At 45.2% G+C, this 14651-nt stretch overlaps 1 protein-coding gene across 6 annotated transcripts in view; it reads left to right on the top strand.

Moving 5' to 3' along the window:
- Positions 1 to 14651, top strand: part of SAE1 (SUMO1 activating enzyme subunit 1) — a 108601-nt gene that overhangs the window by 78275 nt on the left and 15675 nt on the right. For all 6 annotated transcript variants that reach the window (XM_077847480.1, XM_077847469.1, XM_077847503.1 and 3 more), the window contains one exon: positions 11126 to 11270. In XM_077847480.1, the coding sequence (XP_077703606.1) occupies positions 11126 to 11270 (145 nt within the window). The remainder of the gene's footprint in view (positions 1 to 11125; positions 11271 to 14651) is intronic.

Genomic DNA, 14651 nt, shown 5'->3' with positions numbered 1-14651 from the left:
TTTAATAATTTTTATTTATTTATGATAGTCACAGAGAGAGAGAGAGAGGCAGAGACACAGGGAGAGGGAGAAGCAGGCTCCATGTACCGGGATCCTGATGTGGGATTCGATCCTGGGTCTCCAGGATCATGCCCTGGGCCAAAGGCAGGCGCCAAACCGCTGTGCCACCCAGGGATCCCTCACTTGACATTTTTTAGAGGAGAAATAGTCTTTGGCTGGACTGGAGTGTGACCCAGTGGCTTGCATCATTCTAAACTGGTGGGCTCTGGAGTGGGGAGCCAAATCCTTTCAAAGTGATTTTTAGGGCAGCCCCAGTGGCTCAGCGGTTTAGTGCTGCCTTCAGCCCAGGGCATGATCCTGTAGACCCGGGATCGAGTTCCATGTCGGGCTCCCTGCGTGGAGCTTGCTTCTCCCTCTGCCTGTGTGTCTCTACCTCTCTCTCTCATGAATAAATAAATAAAATCTTTAAAAGGAAAAAAAAATTGATTTTTATTTTGGGGGCAGCCCGGGTGGCCCAGTCGTTTAGTGCTGCCTTCACCCCAGGGCTTGACCCTGGAGACCTGGGATCAAGTCCCATGTTGGGCTCTTTGCATGGAGCCTGCTTCTTCCTCTGCCTGTGTCTCTGTCTCACCTCACCCCCATCTCTCTGTGTTTCTCATGAATAACTTTTTTTTAAATAAAATCTTAAAAAAACAAAACAAAACAGTGATTTTTATTTTGTGAACTTGCATGTCTCCTATCTTGTCTCTGCTCCTAGGGAAGCAGTATAGGATTGAGGTTACAGGTGTGATGATCTCTGAGTCCACTGTGACCCAGAACCTCTCCTAAGTCTCAGTTTCCCACCTCTAGAGTGGGGTGGTAACAATTGTACCTTCTCTCATTCTATTTTATTTTTACATAGTGGAGTACATTCTAAATATAGGATACTATAGGACTTCTTTTTTAAGGTTTTATTTTTTAAGTATTTATTTATTTGAGAGAGAGTGAGTGAGCAAGCAAGAGACATAAGCAGCAAGGAGCGGTAGAGGTAGAAGCAGACTCCCCACTGAGCAGGGAGCCCAACATAGGGCTTGACCCCAGGACTCCAGGATCATGACTCAAGCCAACTGACTGAGCCACCTAGGCACCCCTAAAGTTTTATTTTTAAGTAGTCTCCACACCCAACAACGTGGGGCTCAAACTCAACCCCAAGATCAAGAGTTGCATGCTCTAATGACTGAGCCAGCCAGGTGCCCCCGTAGGAGGTTTTTTGCTTTTTTTTTTTAACCTAAATTAGGATTTTTTTTAACCTAAATGTTGCAAAAAATATGACTAAAACCTGCCTTTAAAAAAAAAAAAAAAAGATTTATTTATCTTTAGAGAGAGAGCAGGGGGAAGGGCAGAGGGAAAGAATCTTTCAGGCAGACACCCCCTGCCAAGCAAGGAGCGTGAGGCAGGGCTCTATCCTCCAACCCATCAGATCATGACTTGAGCTGAAACTGAGTCAGATGCCTAACCAACTGAGCCACCCAGGTACCCCTGACTAAAACCTGCTTAAACATAATTTTAATACTTGAATAATATTCCAACCTGTTCGTATATTTCATGTAACTATCCGATCGTTTAATGTGAGATTATTTCCTGATTTTCTGTGGTATAAACAGTATGACAGTGACTGTTTATACGTAATTCAGTCACTGGCCAAGAGGCATGACCCTTTGTAAAGATTTTCTGTACCCCATTTTCTCATGGTTTACAGAGTATTTACACTCCCGCCAGAGCTCTGAGTGACAGAGCAGGTCCCTCTGCCTTCTTGCTTAGGTTGAGTAATCTTGGCCTTTAATTTGGTAGGCAAAAAATGGCATCTTGTTTTCAGGTCATTTCTGAGAAATAGTACTCCCTTGTCCCCCCCCAACAACAATTTCCATGCGGCTGCTTCAAATTCTTTTCAGAAGAGAGTGAGATGTAAATAAGAAGACATAGCTTTCTTTCCGTTTTGAGTTGGTATGTGATGAGGTCCTGCGGCAGGTTTCACTACAGAGGTGAAAGGGTGGCAAGGACTTGGAGCTCAGAAAGGGCATTTGAAAGCAAGTCTTTAGGGAAGGCCGCTCCAGCGGTGAGACTCTCTGGAGAGCGAGATCAAAGTGCTGTGTGGCCATGGGGACATTTGTGACAGGACTTCATGAGTGTGCCCTCTGTGCATTGCTGGACCTGGGGCTATCTAGATTGCTTCTGGGTACCCAGCACAGCACAGGTTGTGGGGGTGGTGTGCAGGTGCTCAGGAAATGTTTGTGGATGAAAAAAAATGAATGAATGAATACATGCACACTCCTTGTAAGTTGCTGGGTTAAAGAGTGAGGTGAAAGCAAGAGGAAGCCCTCTGGTGGAACTGAGCTGAGCAGATTACTGGGCACCTCGAAGGGTAGGAGGCTGAGAGAACCAGACCTATGATGACTTCCCTGAAACATCCCTGCCTTCTCCAATCCAAGTCTGTCCCTCTTCTGAGCTTCATGCCCATGGGCTGGCTTTTCTACATTGTTAGCCCTCGGATATGGCCTTGAAAGCCAGACTTCTTGTTTTCCTCTTGAGGGTACATGTGATGCACCGTGTATCTTTTTTTGTTTCTTGCTGGACTTTCCAGAGCTACCATGTTTGTAAATATACATGATAAGGAACAGATCCATACTGGGTATCCTGAAAACTGTATTTGAATCCATTAGTAGAGGAGCAGGCTTGGTAAAGATGTGTGAGGACTTTGTGTCAGTTGTCATGAAACCTCCTCTTCCCTCACATGTGACTATTTTCCTTCCTTCACGAAACATCGAGGCTTCCCACAGAGCAGAGATTTTTCTCAGAAAAATGTCTACTATGGGGCATGCCCTGTGCTAGGCGTCAAGTAGAGAATAGTGAACAAAGCAGATATGGTTTGTGTGTCCCATGGGCACAAAAGTTCAGCAGAGGAGACAGATTGATTCTTGTACGAGTGAATTTACACAAATGACTAAAAATCACACACTAAAGATCTGAGCGTTGGAGGAAAAGAGTGGGGTGTGGAAAGGATCAGGATTATTGAGAGCCGAGTCACTAGTCTCCAGAGCTCACAGCTGAATTATTGATGGTAATAGAGTTAAGTGAGGAATTTCAGCATGAAGAAGTATGTCAGTTTTTTTTTAAAAAAATGTATTTATTTGAGAGAGAATGCGCATGTACGTGCATGCATGAGTCGGGAGAGGCAGAGGGAGATGCAGACTCCTTGCTGAGCAGGGAGCTGGATGCAGGGCTCCATCCCAGGACCCTGGGATCATGACTTGAGCTGAAGGCAGACGCTAAACCCACTGAGCCACCCAGGGGCCCCTCTACGTTTCTCTAAGGGTGTGTAAGCTGGGTTTATGGACGTCGTAGAAGAGCAGCAGTTCTGGATACTGTCATTTACCTGGTACTTACTCTGTACGCGGCACTGTCCTGGCTATTTTTCGGGTATTTGCTTAGTCCTTAAACCCTGTAAGGGAAGTGCTCTTATGATTCCCATTTTACAGAGTAGGCTCAGGGATGTTGTCACATGTCCAAGGTCACAGTAAGTGGAGAAATTGGTTTCCAGCCCAGGCAATCTGGCTCCAGCATTGTGGTCCTTATTGCCGTTGCCTGCCAATTCCAAAGCTCCCCGGCTCTGAAGAGCAACACGTGGTTGTGCCAAAGGGGAGAGTGTGCCCAGGGTCAGTGTTCAGGCCTGGTGGCCAGTGGAGATGAGATGGTTCTGCCTGGTGATACCACCCCATTCCATTCAATAATGTTCTCTCAGTACCTTTTCTAGTTCCCACCGTTTGTTATTTCATATGTAGTTTTCTTTCTTTCTTTCTTTCTTTCTTCTTTCTTTCTTTCTTTCTTTCTTTCTTTCTTTCATTCATTTTATTTATTCATGAGAGAGAGAGAGGTGCAGAGACACAGGCAGAGAGAGAAGCAGGCTCCATGCAGGGAGCCCGATGTGGGGCTCAATCTCAGGTCTCCAGGATCACACCCTGGGCCAAAGGCAGTGCTAAACCACTGAGCCACCCGGGTTGCCCCATGTTTAGTTTTCTTTGTCACCTTCCCTAAGTGCTCTGAGGGGGCAGAGTATGTGTTTTGCTTTCCTCTGTCCAACTGAGTGCCTGGCACAAAACGGTGCTCAATATTTATTTATATATTTGTTGTTGTTTAAGATTTTATTTATTAATGAGAGACAGAGAGGCAGAGACATAGGTAGAGGGAGAAGCAGGCTCTCTGTGAGAAGCATGATGCAGGAATTGATCCCAGGATCCAGGGATCACAACCTTGAGCCAAAGTCAGACGCTCAACCACTGAGCCACCCAGGTGTTTCTAAATATTTGCTTATTTATTTTAATTTGTTTTTATTAAGATGTACTTGACTTATAACACTATTTTAAGGTTATGACATAGTGATTTGACATTTGTATACACTGTGAAATCATCACAATTATTCTAGTTATTACCATCTTTGGTATGTATTTATTGAAAGAGCAATTGACCAAACATGAGACCTAGTGTTTTGCCTTAAAGGATAGTCTATGAGGGGTCGCCTGAGTGGTGCGGTCTGTTACACAGCTGGCTGTTAATTTCGAATCACATCATGATCTCAGGATTGTGAGATGGAGCCCTGCACCAGGCCCCACTCTCAGTGTAGTCTGCTTCATGCTTTCCTCCTCTGACCCTCTAACTTGAGCACACACACACTCCTCTTACTCTCTCTCAAATAAATAAATAAATACAATAATTTTTTTTTAAGATTTTATTTATTTATTCATGAGAGACAGAGAGAAGCAGAGACCCAGGCAGAGGGAGAAGCAGGCTCCATTCAGGGAGCCAGATGTGGGACTCGATCCTGGGACTCCAGGATCATGCCCTAAGCCGAAGGCAGCCACTCAACCACTGAGCCACCCAGGCATCCCAATACAATCTTTTTAAAAAGGCTGTAAGGAAAAAATAATAAAAAAAATAGGGATCCCTGGGTGGCGCAGCGGTTTGGCGCCTGCCTTTGGCCCAGGGCGCCATCCTGGAGACCCGGGATCGAATCCCACGTTGGGCTCCCGGTGCATGGAGCCTGCTTCTCCCTCTGCCTGTGTCTCTGCGCCTCTCTCTCTCTCTCTGTGACTATCATAAATAAATAAAAATTAAAAAAAAATTAAAAAAAAATAAAAATAAAAATAAAAGGGCTGTAAGGTAGGAGGATAACTTCATTTTTTTGGAACTGTATGTGAGCCACAAGTTGAGCCAATTTCCAGGCCATATTCCAGGGATAATGAGTCTCCACTGAGTGAGCCAGTTTGGGGAGAATGGGTCTTTGGGAGGTTGAGGAGCACCAGAGAATTTGGAGCAAGGGTGTCTGCTACAGAGAAGCTTTAGGTGTCAGGCATAGGAGATTTTTGTGTAGATTTGCCTCCCCCCTCCCACCCGCCCTCAGTTTGGCTGTTTTTGAGGACAGCAATTGTGTTGGGGCTAATTTGCAACATTGACTTCATTTTTTTCCTCCTATAAATGTGTTTTTTTTTTGGGGGGGGGGGGATGGCCTTACTTTTGCTAAATATAATCCCACAATTTATTTTTTATTTTTTTTAAGATTTAAAAAAAAATTATTAATGATAGAGAAAGAGGCAAAGACACAGGAGGAGGGAGAAGCAGGCCCCATGCCAGGAGCCCCATGTGGGACTCGATCCTGGGACTCCAGGATTGCACCCCAGGCCAAAGGCAGGCGCTAAACCACTGAGCCATCCAGGGATCACCCTAATCCCACAATTTAAATGCAATAAGAAATTTGTAGGAAGAAATACAGTGATTAATAGTACTGCTTTCCAAATTTCTGTTAGAACATGAATTTAATACCCTGATTCAGTTTAAATTTGAATTTTAGTGTTAATTTCTTTTTGCAGAATAGTAGTGTATTCACATGTACATAGTTTTTCTTCTAATACATGAAAAGGTGCTTGGTTTCTCTTTTTCGAAGTTTACCTTTTTCTATTACATGGGCAAGTCCTGAACTTGGGCAGAGGCACTAGCCTATCATCTGTAGTGATGAATGTCATTCCCTCAGACTTTAACAACCTGAGTTAATTAAAAGGTTCAGATGAAGTTAATCAAGTTTGGAACTCTAATTTTGTGCAGTGTTTTGATACGATGCGATGAGTCATCTTTTGGCAGAGCAGCTCTCCATCCCTGACAATATTTGATCTTAATGGAACAGTTTTATAATCTGGAAACTGGTGAGGAGGTGCTCTTCAGAAGTGCAGAGTCAACAGTGGGGTGTGCGTGTGTGTGTGTGTGTGTGTGGCTGGCTGGCTGGCTGGCTGGCTATTTGGGAGGGGTGAAAAGCAGAACAAAGAGGAGAATTTAATAAGCAAGAGCTTGTTAGGGGATAGGGTCAGTTCTGGGGCTGCTGCCTCTCCAGGACATGGGCTTCTCCCTGGCCCCCTCCACCCCTGCTGACTGGAGTGCTGACATTTGAAAAAGAGTGAAAAATACAGCTTCTGTTTGCTTTGCTGCAAGTAAGTGGCCGGACTGACTGGCCCCCTTCCCAGAGGCCCTGAGAGGACTTCAGATGTGGTCAGAGAGGTATCTGGACGGTGCCAGCCTGCCGGCCCATGGCCAGGCAGCCTGCACCAGGACCAGGCAAGGGGCCCAGAGAAACAGCAGGGCCAGCTGCTGACTGTCTTTGCTCTCCTCTTCTTCATCCCATCTTCTTTCTTTCTGAGGTGAAGCTGGTCTTCCACTCTGAAGATTGATGGGCAAGGTTTCATATGGCCTCTGCTTCCACATCTCACTTATTGAACTAGCAACTTAAAATTAATGGATCCATTGGGAGAGGGCAGGGCCCATCTGGAAAATGCATCTCGCAAAAATGTGGTTGAATGGGAGTCCTCCTGAGGTCAAGGGCAAAGAGCCAGACCACTTGGAATCCTTGGGGCTGCATTCTCGATTGTCTTGCCATTTCTCCTGGACTCCATTAGGGTTAAGAAACACAGATTCTGAAGCCAGATTTGGGTTGGCATTTCTGCTCCACTGCTTATTATTGACAGTTACATTGAACAAGCCACTTAATCTCTTTGAACTTCAGTTTCTTCATCAATAAAGTGGGGAGAGTAATAGGACCTACCTATTACCAGGTCATTGAGGATGAGTGGTAATGCACATAAAATGTTTAGAATAGTGCCTGGCACATCGTAGGCGCTGTTTGTTTTGCAGTTATAATGGTTTGAGCTTTGTTCCAAGAGCTGTATTTTCTAACCAAAAGATGAAAAGCTTTGTGGTAGAGCTGAAAAAATTATCCTCTCCTCTCCATCCCTCATGACAGTTGGTGCTTCTGTTGCAGTGACACAGAAATGAGAAGATCGCATATGAAGCAGCCAGCCTAGGGCTCCTGCTGCCTACCACCACCCTGATGGCTGGAAATCAAGCAGCCTTACTCAGTTTCCATACAGTTGCCACTGGGCCTTGAATTATGCAGTTTGAGTGGCCTGCACTTGCCATTGCCTCTGTCATTGCTCAGGTGACACTGATAACTCATTCTGGGTCTGCCTTTGTGTCCTCTCCAAAGTGATTGACAAGAATAGTGATGACATTTGATACAGTCCGCTCAGAACATCCTCTCTTTTGGCCGGGCTAGCAGATTTCCACATTTCCTTTGTCTTCACAGGACATTGTTGAAAAAGAGTCTTGGTCAAAACAGGGATTAGTAGTCCCTTCTTTAGTCTTTTCTCCACTCTGCCTCCAAACGCTTATGATTTGATTATATTCATTTACTTCCAACTGGAATCCCAACAACACATCTGCCAAGTCAGAAGTGAAGTTTAGGTGATCGTAGACTGGTGTTAGCCAGCATCCAAACTGTCGTGGGCTCTGAGTTGGCCCAGCATCCAAACTGTCGTGGGCTCTGAGTTGGCTGCCCAGTGGTCAGGTAGCACTGAAGATTCTAGGAGCTGTGTTTTCTTTTCTTTTTTTTTTTTTTAAGATTTTATTTATTCAAGAGAGAGAAAGAGAGAAGGGGCACGGCAGTGTAGAGGGACAGGGACAAGCAGACTCCACACTGAGTGTGGAGCCTGATGTGGAGCTCAATCCCACGACCCCGAGACCATGACTCTAGTTGAAATCAGGAGTTGGATTGGATGCCCAACCAGTTGTGCCACCCAGGTGTCCCAAAGCTATGTTCTTGAAAAGGAGGAATGTAATGTCTCCAGACAACATATGAAACAATTATTCTAGAGTCCTTTTTTTCAAAGCCTCTGATATGCAGACTCCTGTCCTGGACCTGTGAGGGTTGTCAGAGAAATACAGACCAAGGGCCTATCTTTGAGAAAAGCCCAATCCAGGGCAGGTTGTGTCTTCCTAAATGGGCCTCCATGGTTTGAGATCTTCCTGGAGCACTTTACAGCCCATTTATGAGCTCTTCTTGGGCTTGAGGAGGCCACCTGTTCTGGTTCCTGAATCCTTCGTCTCTTGCTACTACCTGCATGCAGCCTCTGAGCCTGCCAGGCCTGCAGTGAGTGCATGGCCACTGTGCTGGTGAATGAATTAATTTGTGCTACTTGGCTGGAAGTTGTCAACCCTGGCGGCTTATTTCCGAAACATTTTGTGAGTCTTAAGAAAACAAGTAGAAAGACTGATTCCTTAGTCTGAGGTGGCATCCAAATACTTGGATTTTTAAAGAGCCTCACAGCAGTTGTGTCACTTCTTAGTCCACCTTAATTTTTAGGAAACAGCCTCTTGTACTAATAGTATAATTTGCAGAATAAGTTCACTTTTCTAGGGATCCCTGGGTGGCACAGCGGTTTAGCGCCTGCCTTTGGCCCAGGGCACGATCCTGGAGACTCGGGATCGAATCCCATGTCGAGCTCTCTGCATGGAGCCTGCTTCTCCCTCTGCCTATGTCTCTGCACCCCCCCCCCACGTGACTATCATGCAAAAATAAATAAAATCTTAAAAAAAAAAAAAGTTCACTTTTCTAGTAGATCTCGGTGAAAATTAAAGGGAAGTACTTTATTATTTTTTTTAATTTATTTATGATAGTCACACAGAGAGAGAGAGAGAGAGAGGCAGAGACACAGGCAGAGGGAGAAGCAGGCTCCATGCACCGGGAGCCTGATGTGGGATTCGATCCCGGTCTCCAGGATCGCGCCCTGGGCCAAAGGCAGGCGCCAAACCGCTGCCCCACCCAGGGATCCCTAAAGGGAAGTACTTTAAAAAAAAAAAAGATTTTATTTATTTATTCATGACAGACAGAGAGAGGCAGAGGGAGAAGCAGGCTCCATGCAGGGAGCCTGACGTGGGACTCGATCCCAGGTCTCCAGGATCACACCCTGGGCTGAACGCAGCGCTAAACCGCTGAGCCACCCAGGCTGCCCAGGAAGTACTTTTTTAACTGGGAAGCATCCTCCAGGCCTGAGCTGCTGTCCCAGCACACCAGGCCCGTCATGCATCTATCCGCAGGTGTGTTGTGGGAAGGGCATGCCCTAGAGATTGGGCTTCAGGCCGGCTGTGCGCCTGCCTTGAGGAGCCTGTAGGGAATAAGGATACCATCTACCCAGCATGCAGTGGACAAAGTGTAGTGGCAGTAGAAGGTGTGGTATTTTGATGAGTCTTATGCTCCTCCATGTGCCTTTTTGTTGGGGTTGAAAATTCAGGGAAGCCTGAGTGGCTTAGTGGTGAGTGCCTGCCTTTGGCTCAGGTTGTGATCCTGGGGTCCCGGGATTGAGTCCCACATCGGGGCTCCCTGCATGGAACCTGCTTCTCCCTCTGCCTATGTCTCTGCCTGTCTCTCTGTGTCTCTCATGAATAAATACATAAAATAAAAGGAAAAAAGAAAATTCAAACCTTGTTAGGGTCTCAATACACAGTAGCTCTGATTTGCTGCCATCATCTGAACCTTTCCTCTGGTTCACAGGCAAAATTAAACATTTGTTTCTGGAGGTTGACATAATTGTTGTACTGAGGGAGGTTTTGTTTGTAATGACCTGTCTGTCTGATGAGTCTGAGCATTTGGCTGGCCTTTCTGGCTAAAGCAGCCCTTTGAACTGATGTCTAGAATGCATGCCTCCCACTCCTGATCTGTCTTCTGGACCATAATTGGGCCTTTTCCCTCTGCTTGAAGCTTCTCCCCTGCCCTCCCTTCCCCCAGATTCACAGATACTTGACTCAGTTACTACTTCCTTAGGGAATCCTTAACTGACACCATCCCACTGAGGATGTCAGATCCTCTGTTAGACTATTGTGGCACTCATCACAGTAATTTTTGTAATTTTTGTAATTGTCAATTGCCTCTGTTTGTGAATAAATGAAAAGTAGATTATCTTTTACTTGGTCCGCGTTTTAATTAATATACCACTTTCTGTGTTTATGTTCTCAATATCTAGAAGCATTTGTTATGAAAAGACTTGGTTTTGTGGGTGCCTGGGTGGTTCAATCAGTTGAGGGTCCCACTCTTTTTTTTTTTTTTCTTGAAAGATTTTTTTTTATTCGTGAGAAACGCACAGAGGGAGGCAGAGACACAGGCAAGGGGAGAAGCAGGCTCCCTACGAGGATCCTGATGTGGGATTCGATCCCAGGATCTCAGGATCACGACCTGAGCCAAAGTCAGACCCTCAGTCACAGAGCCACCCAGGCGCCCCTAGCATCCCAGTCTTGATTTTGACTTGGGTCATGATGTTAAGGTTGGGGAATTGAGCTCCACATTGGGCTCCACACTCAGTGTGGAGTCTGCTTGTCCCTCTCTCTTTGCTCCTCCCCCTGCTTGCTCTTCTCCCTCTCCCTCTTCCTCTTCCTCTCCCTCTCTCTCCCTCTCCTCTCTCCTCTCTCCTCTCTCCTCTCCCTCCCTCTCAAATAAGATAGATAGATAGATAGATAGATAGATAGATAGATAGAATCTTTAAAAAGGGGGCGGATGCCCTTTTTTTGGTGGCTCAGTTGTTGAGCGTCTGCCTTTCACTCAGGGTGTGATCTTGGAGTCCTAGGATCAAGTCCCACATCAGGGTCCCTGCCTGGAGCCTGCTTCTCTCTCTGCCTGTGTCTCTCTGTCTTTCTCTCTGTGTGTCTCCCATGAATAAATAAATAAAATTAAAAAAAAAAAAAGACTTGGTTTTTAACCTACCTTCTTTGCCTTTCCTAGTGCTCCTGAAGTTCCGTACAGATAAAGGAAGAGATCCTAGTTCTGATACCTTCGGGGAAGATTCTGAGTTGTTGCTCCAGATTCGAAATGACGTGCTTGACTCCCTGGGTGTTAATCCTGACCTGCTTCCTGAAGATTTTGTCAGGTTAGTCTCAGTGCTTATCCCAGGTTAGCCTGGATTGATAAATGTCTTTCAGTATTTGCCTTAATTTGGACAGATCCCTTATTAAGAACGAAAGCCCTGAGGAGAGCCTCCGTCGCTACACTCTGCCTATTCCTGTCGACCTCTGGTGTAGTAGCACGGAATGAAAAAGAAAGAGAAGTGCAATTTATCATTTGTCATAGATATTTGTGTTCACATGGCTGAAAATCCAAAGCAACGTAAAATCTATGTATACTACTCTATACCTTTCTCTTTCCACCTTACATTATCTTTTGGAGATATTTCCAGATCAGAACATTGATTCCTCCCTTGTTTTTTGTTTTGTTTTGTTTTGTTTTTTAATGATTTTATTTATTTATTCACAAGAGACACAGAGAGAGGCAGAGACACAGGCAGAGGGAGAAGCAGGCTCCATGCATGGAGCCCGACGTGGGACTTGATCCTGGGTCTCCAGGATCAGGCCCTGGCTGAAGGTGGCACTAAACCACTGAGCCAGCAGGGCTGCCCGATTCCTCCCTTGTTTATACAGCTCTATGGTATTTCAGCATGGAGCACTATAGTTTATTGAGCCTGTCCTACTGATTCAGGTTGTGGCCAGGCTTTTGTTATCGTGTAGCATATGGCCTTCTAAGTATCATTTTATATGTGTGCAGGTTCCATTACTAGAAAGGGAATGGCTGGATCAGAAGATTATGATTTACCATTTGGTAGATATTATCCCAGTGCCTTCCACTGATAGCTTATCAGTTTATACCCTCGGCAGCAAAGGCATCCATGTTCCCAGCATCCTCACCCTTGGGTCCTGGGATGTCTTTTGCTCTCACACTCAGCAGGTTTAGAATTTGTTTGGAGAGGTCCAGATGGTGACTGGGTGAGAAACCCCTTTCTAGGCAGTTCTGGGATCTTCTTAGTCTCCTTCTTTCAGTGTCTTTGGCAGGTGCCCACAATGCCTGCAGCTTGTAGCACTAACGATGATGGCTATATTGAGTTTATTGAGTAGCTGTTATATCCCAGGCATCGTGATGGTTGTCTTATATACATGGTCTCTCTTCACAACAGGAAACGTTCAGTCAACGCTCAGAGAAGTTAAGGGACTCATCCAAGGTTATACAGCTAATAACAATAGTACCATGTATGAGGATTTTCTGTGCTTTATCTATACAGCCACTGTTTGTTTGTTTGTTTGTTTGTTTGTTTGTTTGTTTTGGGGGGGAGAGAGAACCAGCAGGGGGAGGGGCAAAGGTAGAGGGAGAACTAGAGTTCCCTTTGAGCAGGAAGTCTGATGCAGGGATTAGTCCCAGGACCCCGAGATCATGACCTGAACTGAAGTCAGACACTTAGCTGACTGAGCCACCCACGCGCCCCCTGTGCCAACACATTTAACTGTCAAAATAATTCCTTGAAGTGTCTATTATCATTTTTATTATTATTTTAATTGTTATTATTTTCCCATTAGTTAAATGATGACACTAATTCTCAGAAAGATATAATCATTTGCCCAAAGTTTTAGTATATAGCCAACCAAGATCTCACTCAGGTCTTACCACACTGCTACCTTGTTTTCTTTTCACCAGTAAATCAGAGTCCCTTCCTTTCCTACTCCCTACTTCCTTTACTTGTGTCTGGCAACCTTATTTAGACCCTACCAAAGCCCAGCTAGGTTCGGCCCAGTGGGGGGCCTTGAACCACCTGCCAAGCTGCCAGCCAAAGAGAGGCAGCAGTTAGCAAGTTTGCATTGTGTGGTCAGGGGTCCCTATCTCCTGCTAACAGCCAGTCACGTGTCTCTTGGTGGAGGAAGAAGATTGTGTGAGAAGCAAGTATTGTCTGCTCTGTGCTTCATGGCAGGAGGAGGAGGTGGGCCATGCGGGGCCACCAAGCATGCTTGGTGCTGGGTGCCAGGCTGTGAGTGTGCAGCTTGGTCAACTCATTTGGGCATCTTGAGTGGAGAATGGCTTGCCTGTGCATTTCAGGCCTCACTTCCCGAGAAGGAAAAAGCTGTAGCCTAACTAGCTGCTGGCTGGTTTTCTCTCCAGTGTTTTCTTTCCCTGCCCACCCTCTACAGAAACTGCTTTACCTTGTCCAGGACCTCCTATGCTAAGGCACTTCCGCTCTATGGCCCTTTAAGTAAGAGGTGTTTGGTGGTCTCGTGGAGTGTCTGTGGATAGATAGGGGGAAATAAAGCTTGAGATAGAATTGAGATGCTGGCAGGGAAATGAACTGCCGTCTGGCAGCTGAGCTACCCTCACAAATTGCCCACTGCCAGCTCTGAGCAGGGTGTGCCCACTTCAGTTGAGAAAGCTGTGCACAAGTCTTCATTCCCCTTATCTGTCAGTGATAACGGACACTGTCCATTATGTTAGGTTATTTATTCTCTTTCAGAGAGATTTATTGCTTTTCTGATTATGAAAGAACAGATGCCTGTTTCCAGAAAGTGTTAAAAGGAAGAAAAAAGGATAACCCATAGTCACACCATGGAAAAGTGGCCACTGCTAATGTTTTCAGGATTTCACTTCACAAACTTCTCTACTTATTATTTATTCATATTTTTTCTCTTCTAAATATCAACAAAATCATACTTAATATATGATAGCCTTTTTTTTCATCATATCATGGGCCTGTTTGCAACAAAAATACAAATCCATAGTCTCACTTGTGCTTCATGTTTCATTGTTTGATAGGCGGTAATTTATTTAACCATTACCTTGGTGGGTATATAAGTTGTTAATACTTTGTCACTGTTATAAACATTTATGATGAACATTCATAATTTGTGTATGTAATATAACCTACTGTTTTTTTTTAAGATTTTATTTATTTATTTATGAGAGACACAGAGAGGCAGAGACATAGGCAGAGGGAGAAGCAGGGTCCCTGTGGGGAGCCTGATGCTGGACTCCATCCCAGGACCCCAGGATCATGACCTGAGCCAAAGGCAGATGCTCAACCACCGAGCCACCCAGGCATCCCATAATTTACTGTTTAAAAGGTTTTATTTTATTTATTTTTTAAGGATTTATTTATTTATTTATTTATTTATTTATTTATTTATTTATGAGGGAGGGAGGGAGGGAGGGAGGGAGGGAGGGAGGGGCAGAGACACAGGCCGAGAGAGAAGCAGGCTCCATGCCTGAAGCCCGACGGAACTGGATCCCGGGACTCCAAGATCGTGCCCTGGGCCAAAGGCAGGCGCCAAACCACTAAGCCACCCAGGGATCCCCAGGTTTTATTTTTTTAATTTGATAAAATTGACACAATATAAACCTTTTTTAAAAAATTTTTTTGAGTAATCTCTACACCCAGTGTGGGGCTCGAATTTACAGCCTTGAAATTAAAAGTCTCATGCTTTACCCACTGAACCAGCCA

This window comes from Canis aureus, chromosome 1 (assembly GCF_053574225.1).
Source record: "Canis aureus isolate CA01 chromosome 1, VMU_Caureus_v.1.0, whole genome shotgun sequence".
In the NCBI taxonomy this organism is placed as follows: Eukaryota; Metazoa; Chordata; class Mammalia; order Carnivora; family Canidae; genus Canis; species Canis aureus.
Note: the sequence above shows the minus strand (reverse complement) of the source record. Positions and strands in the feature narration are given on the sequence as shown.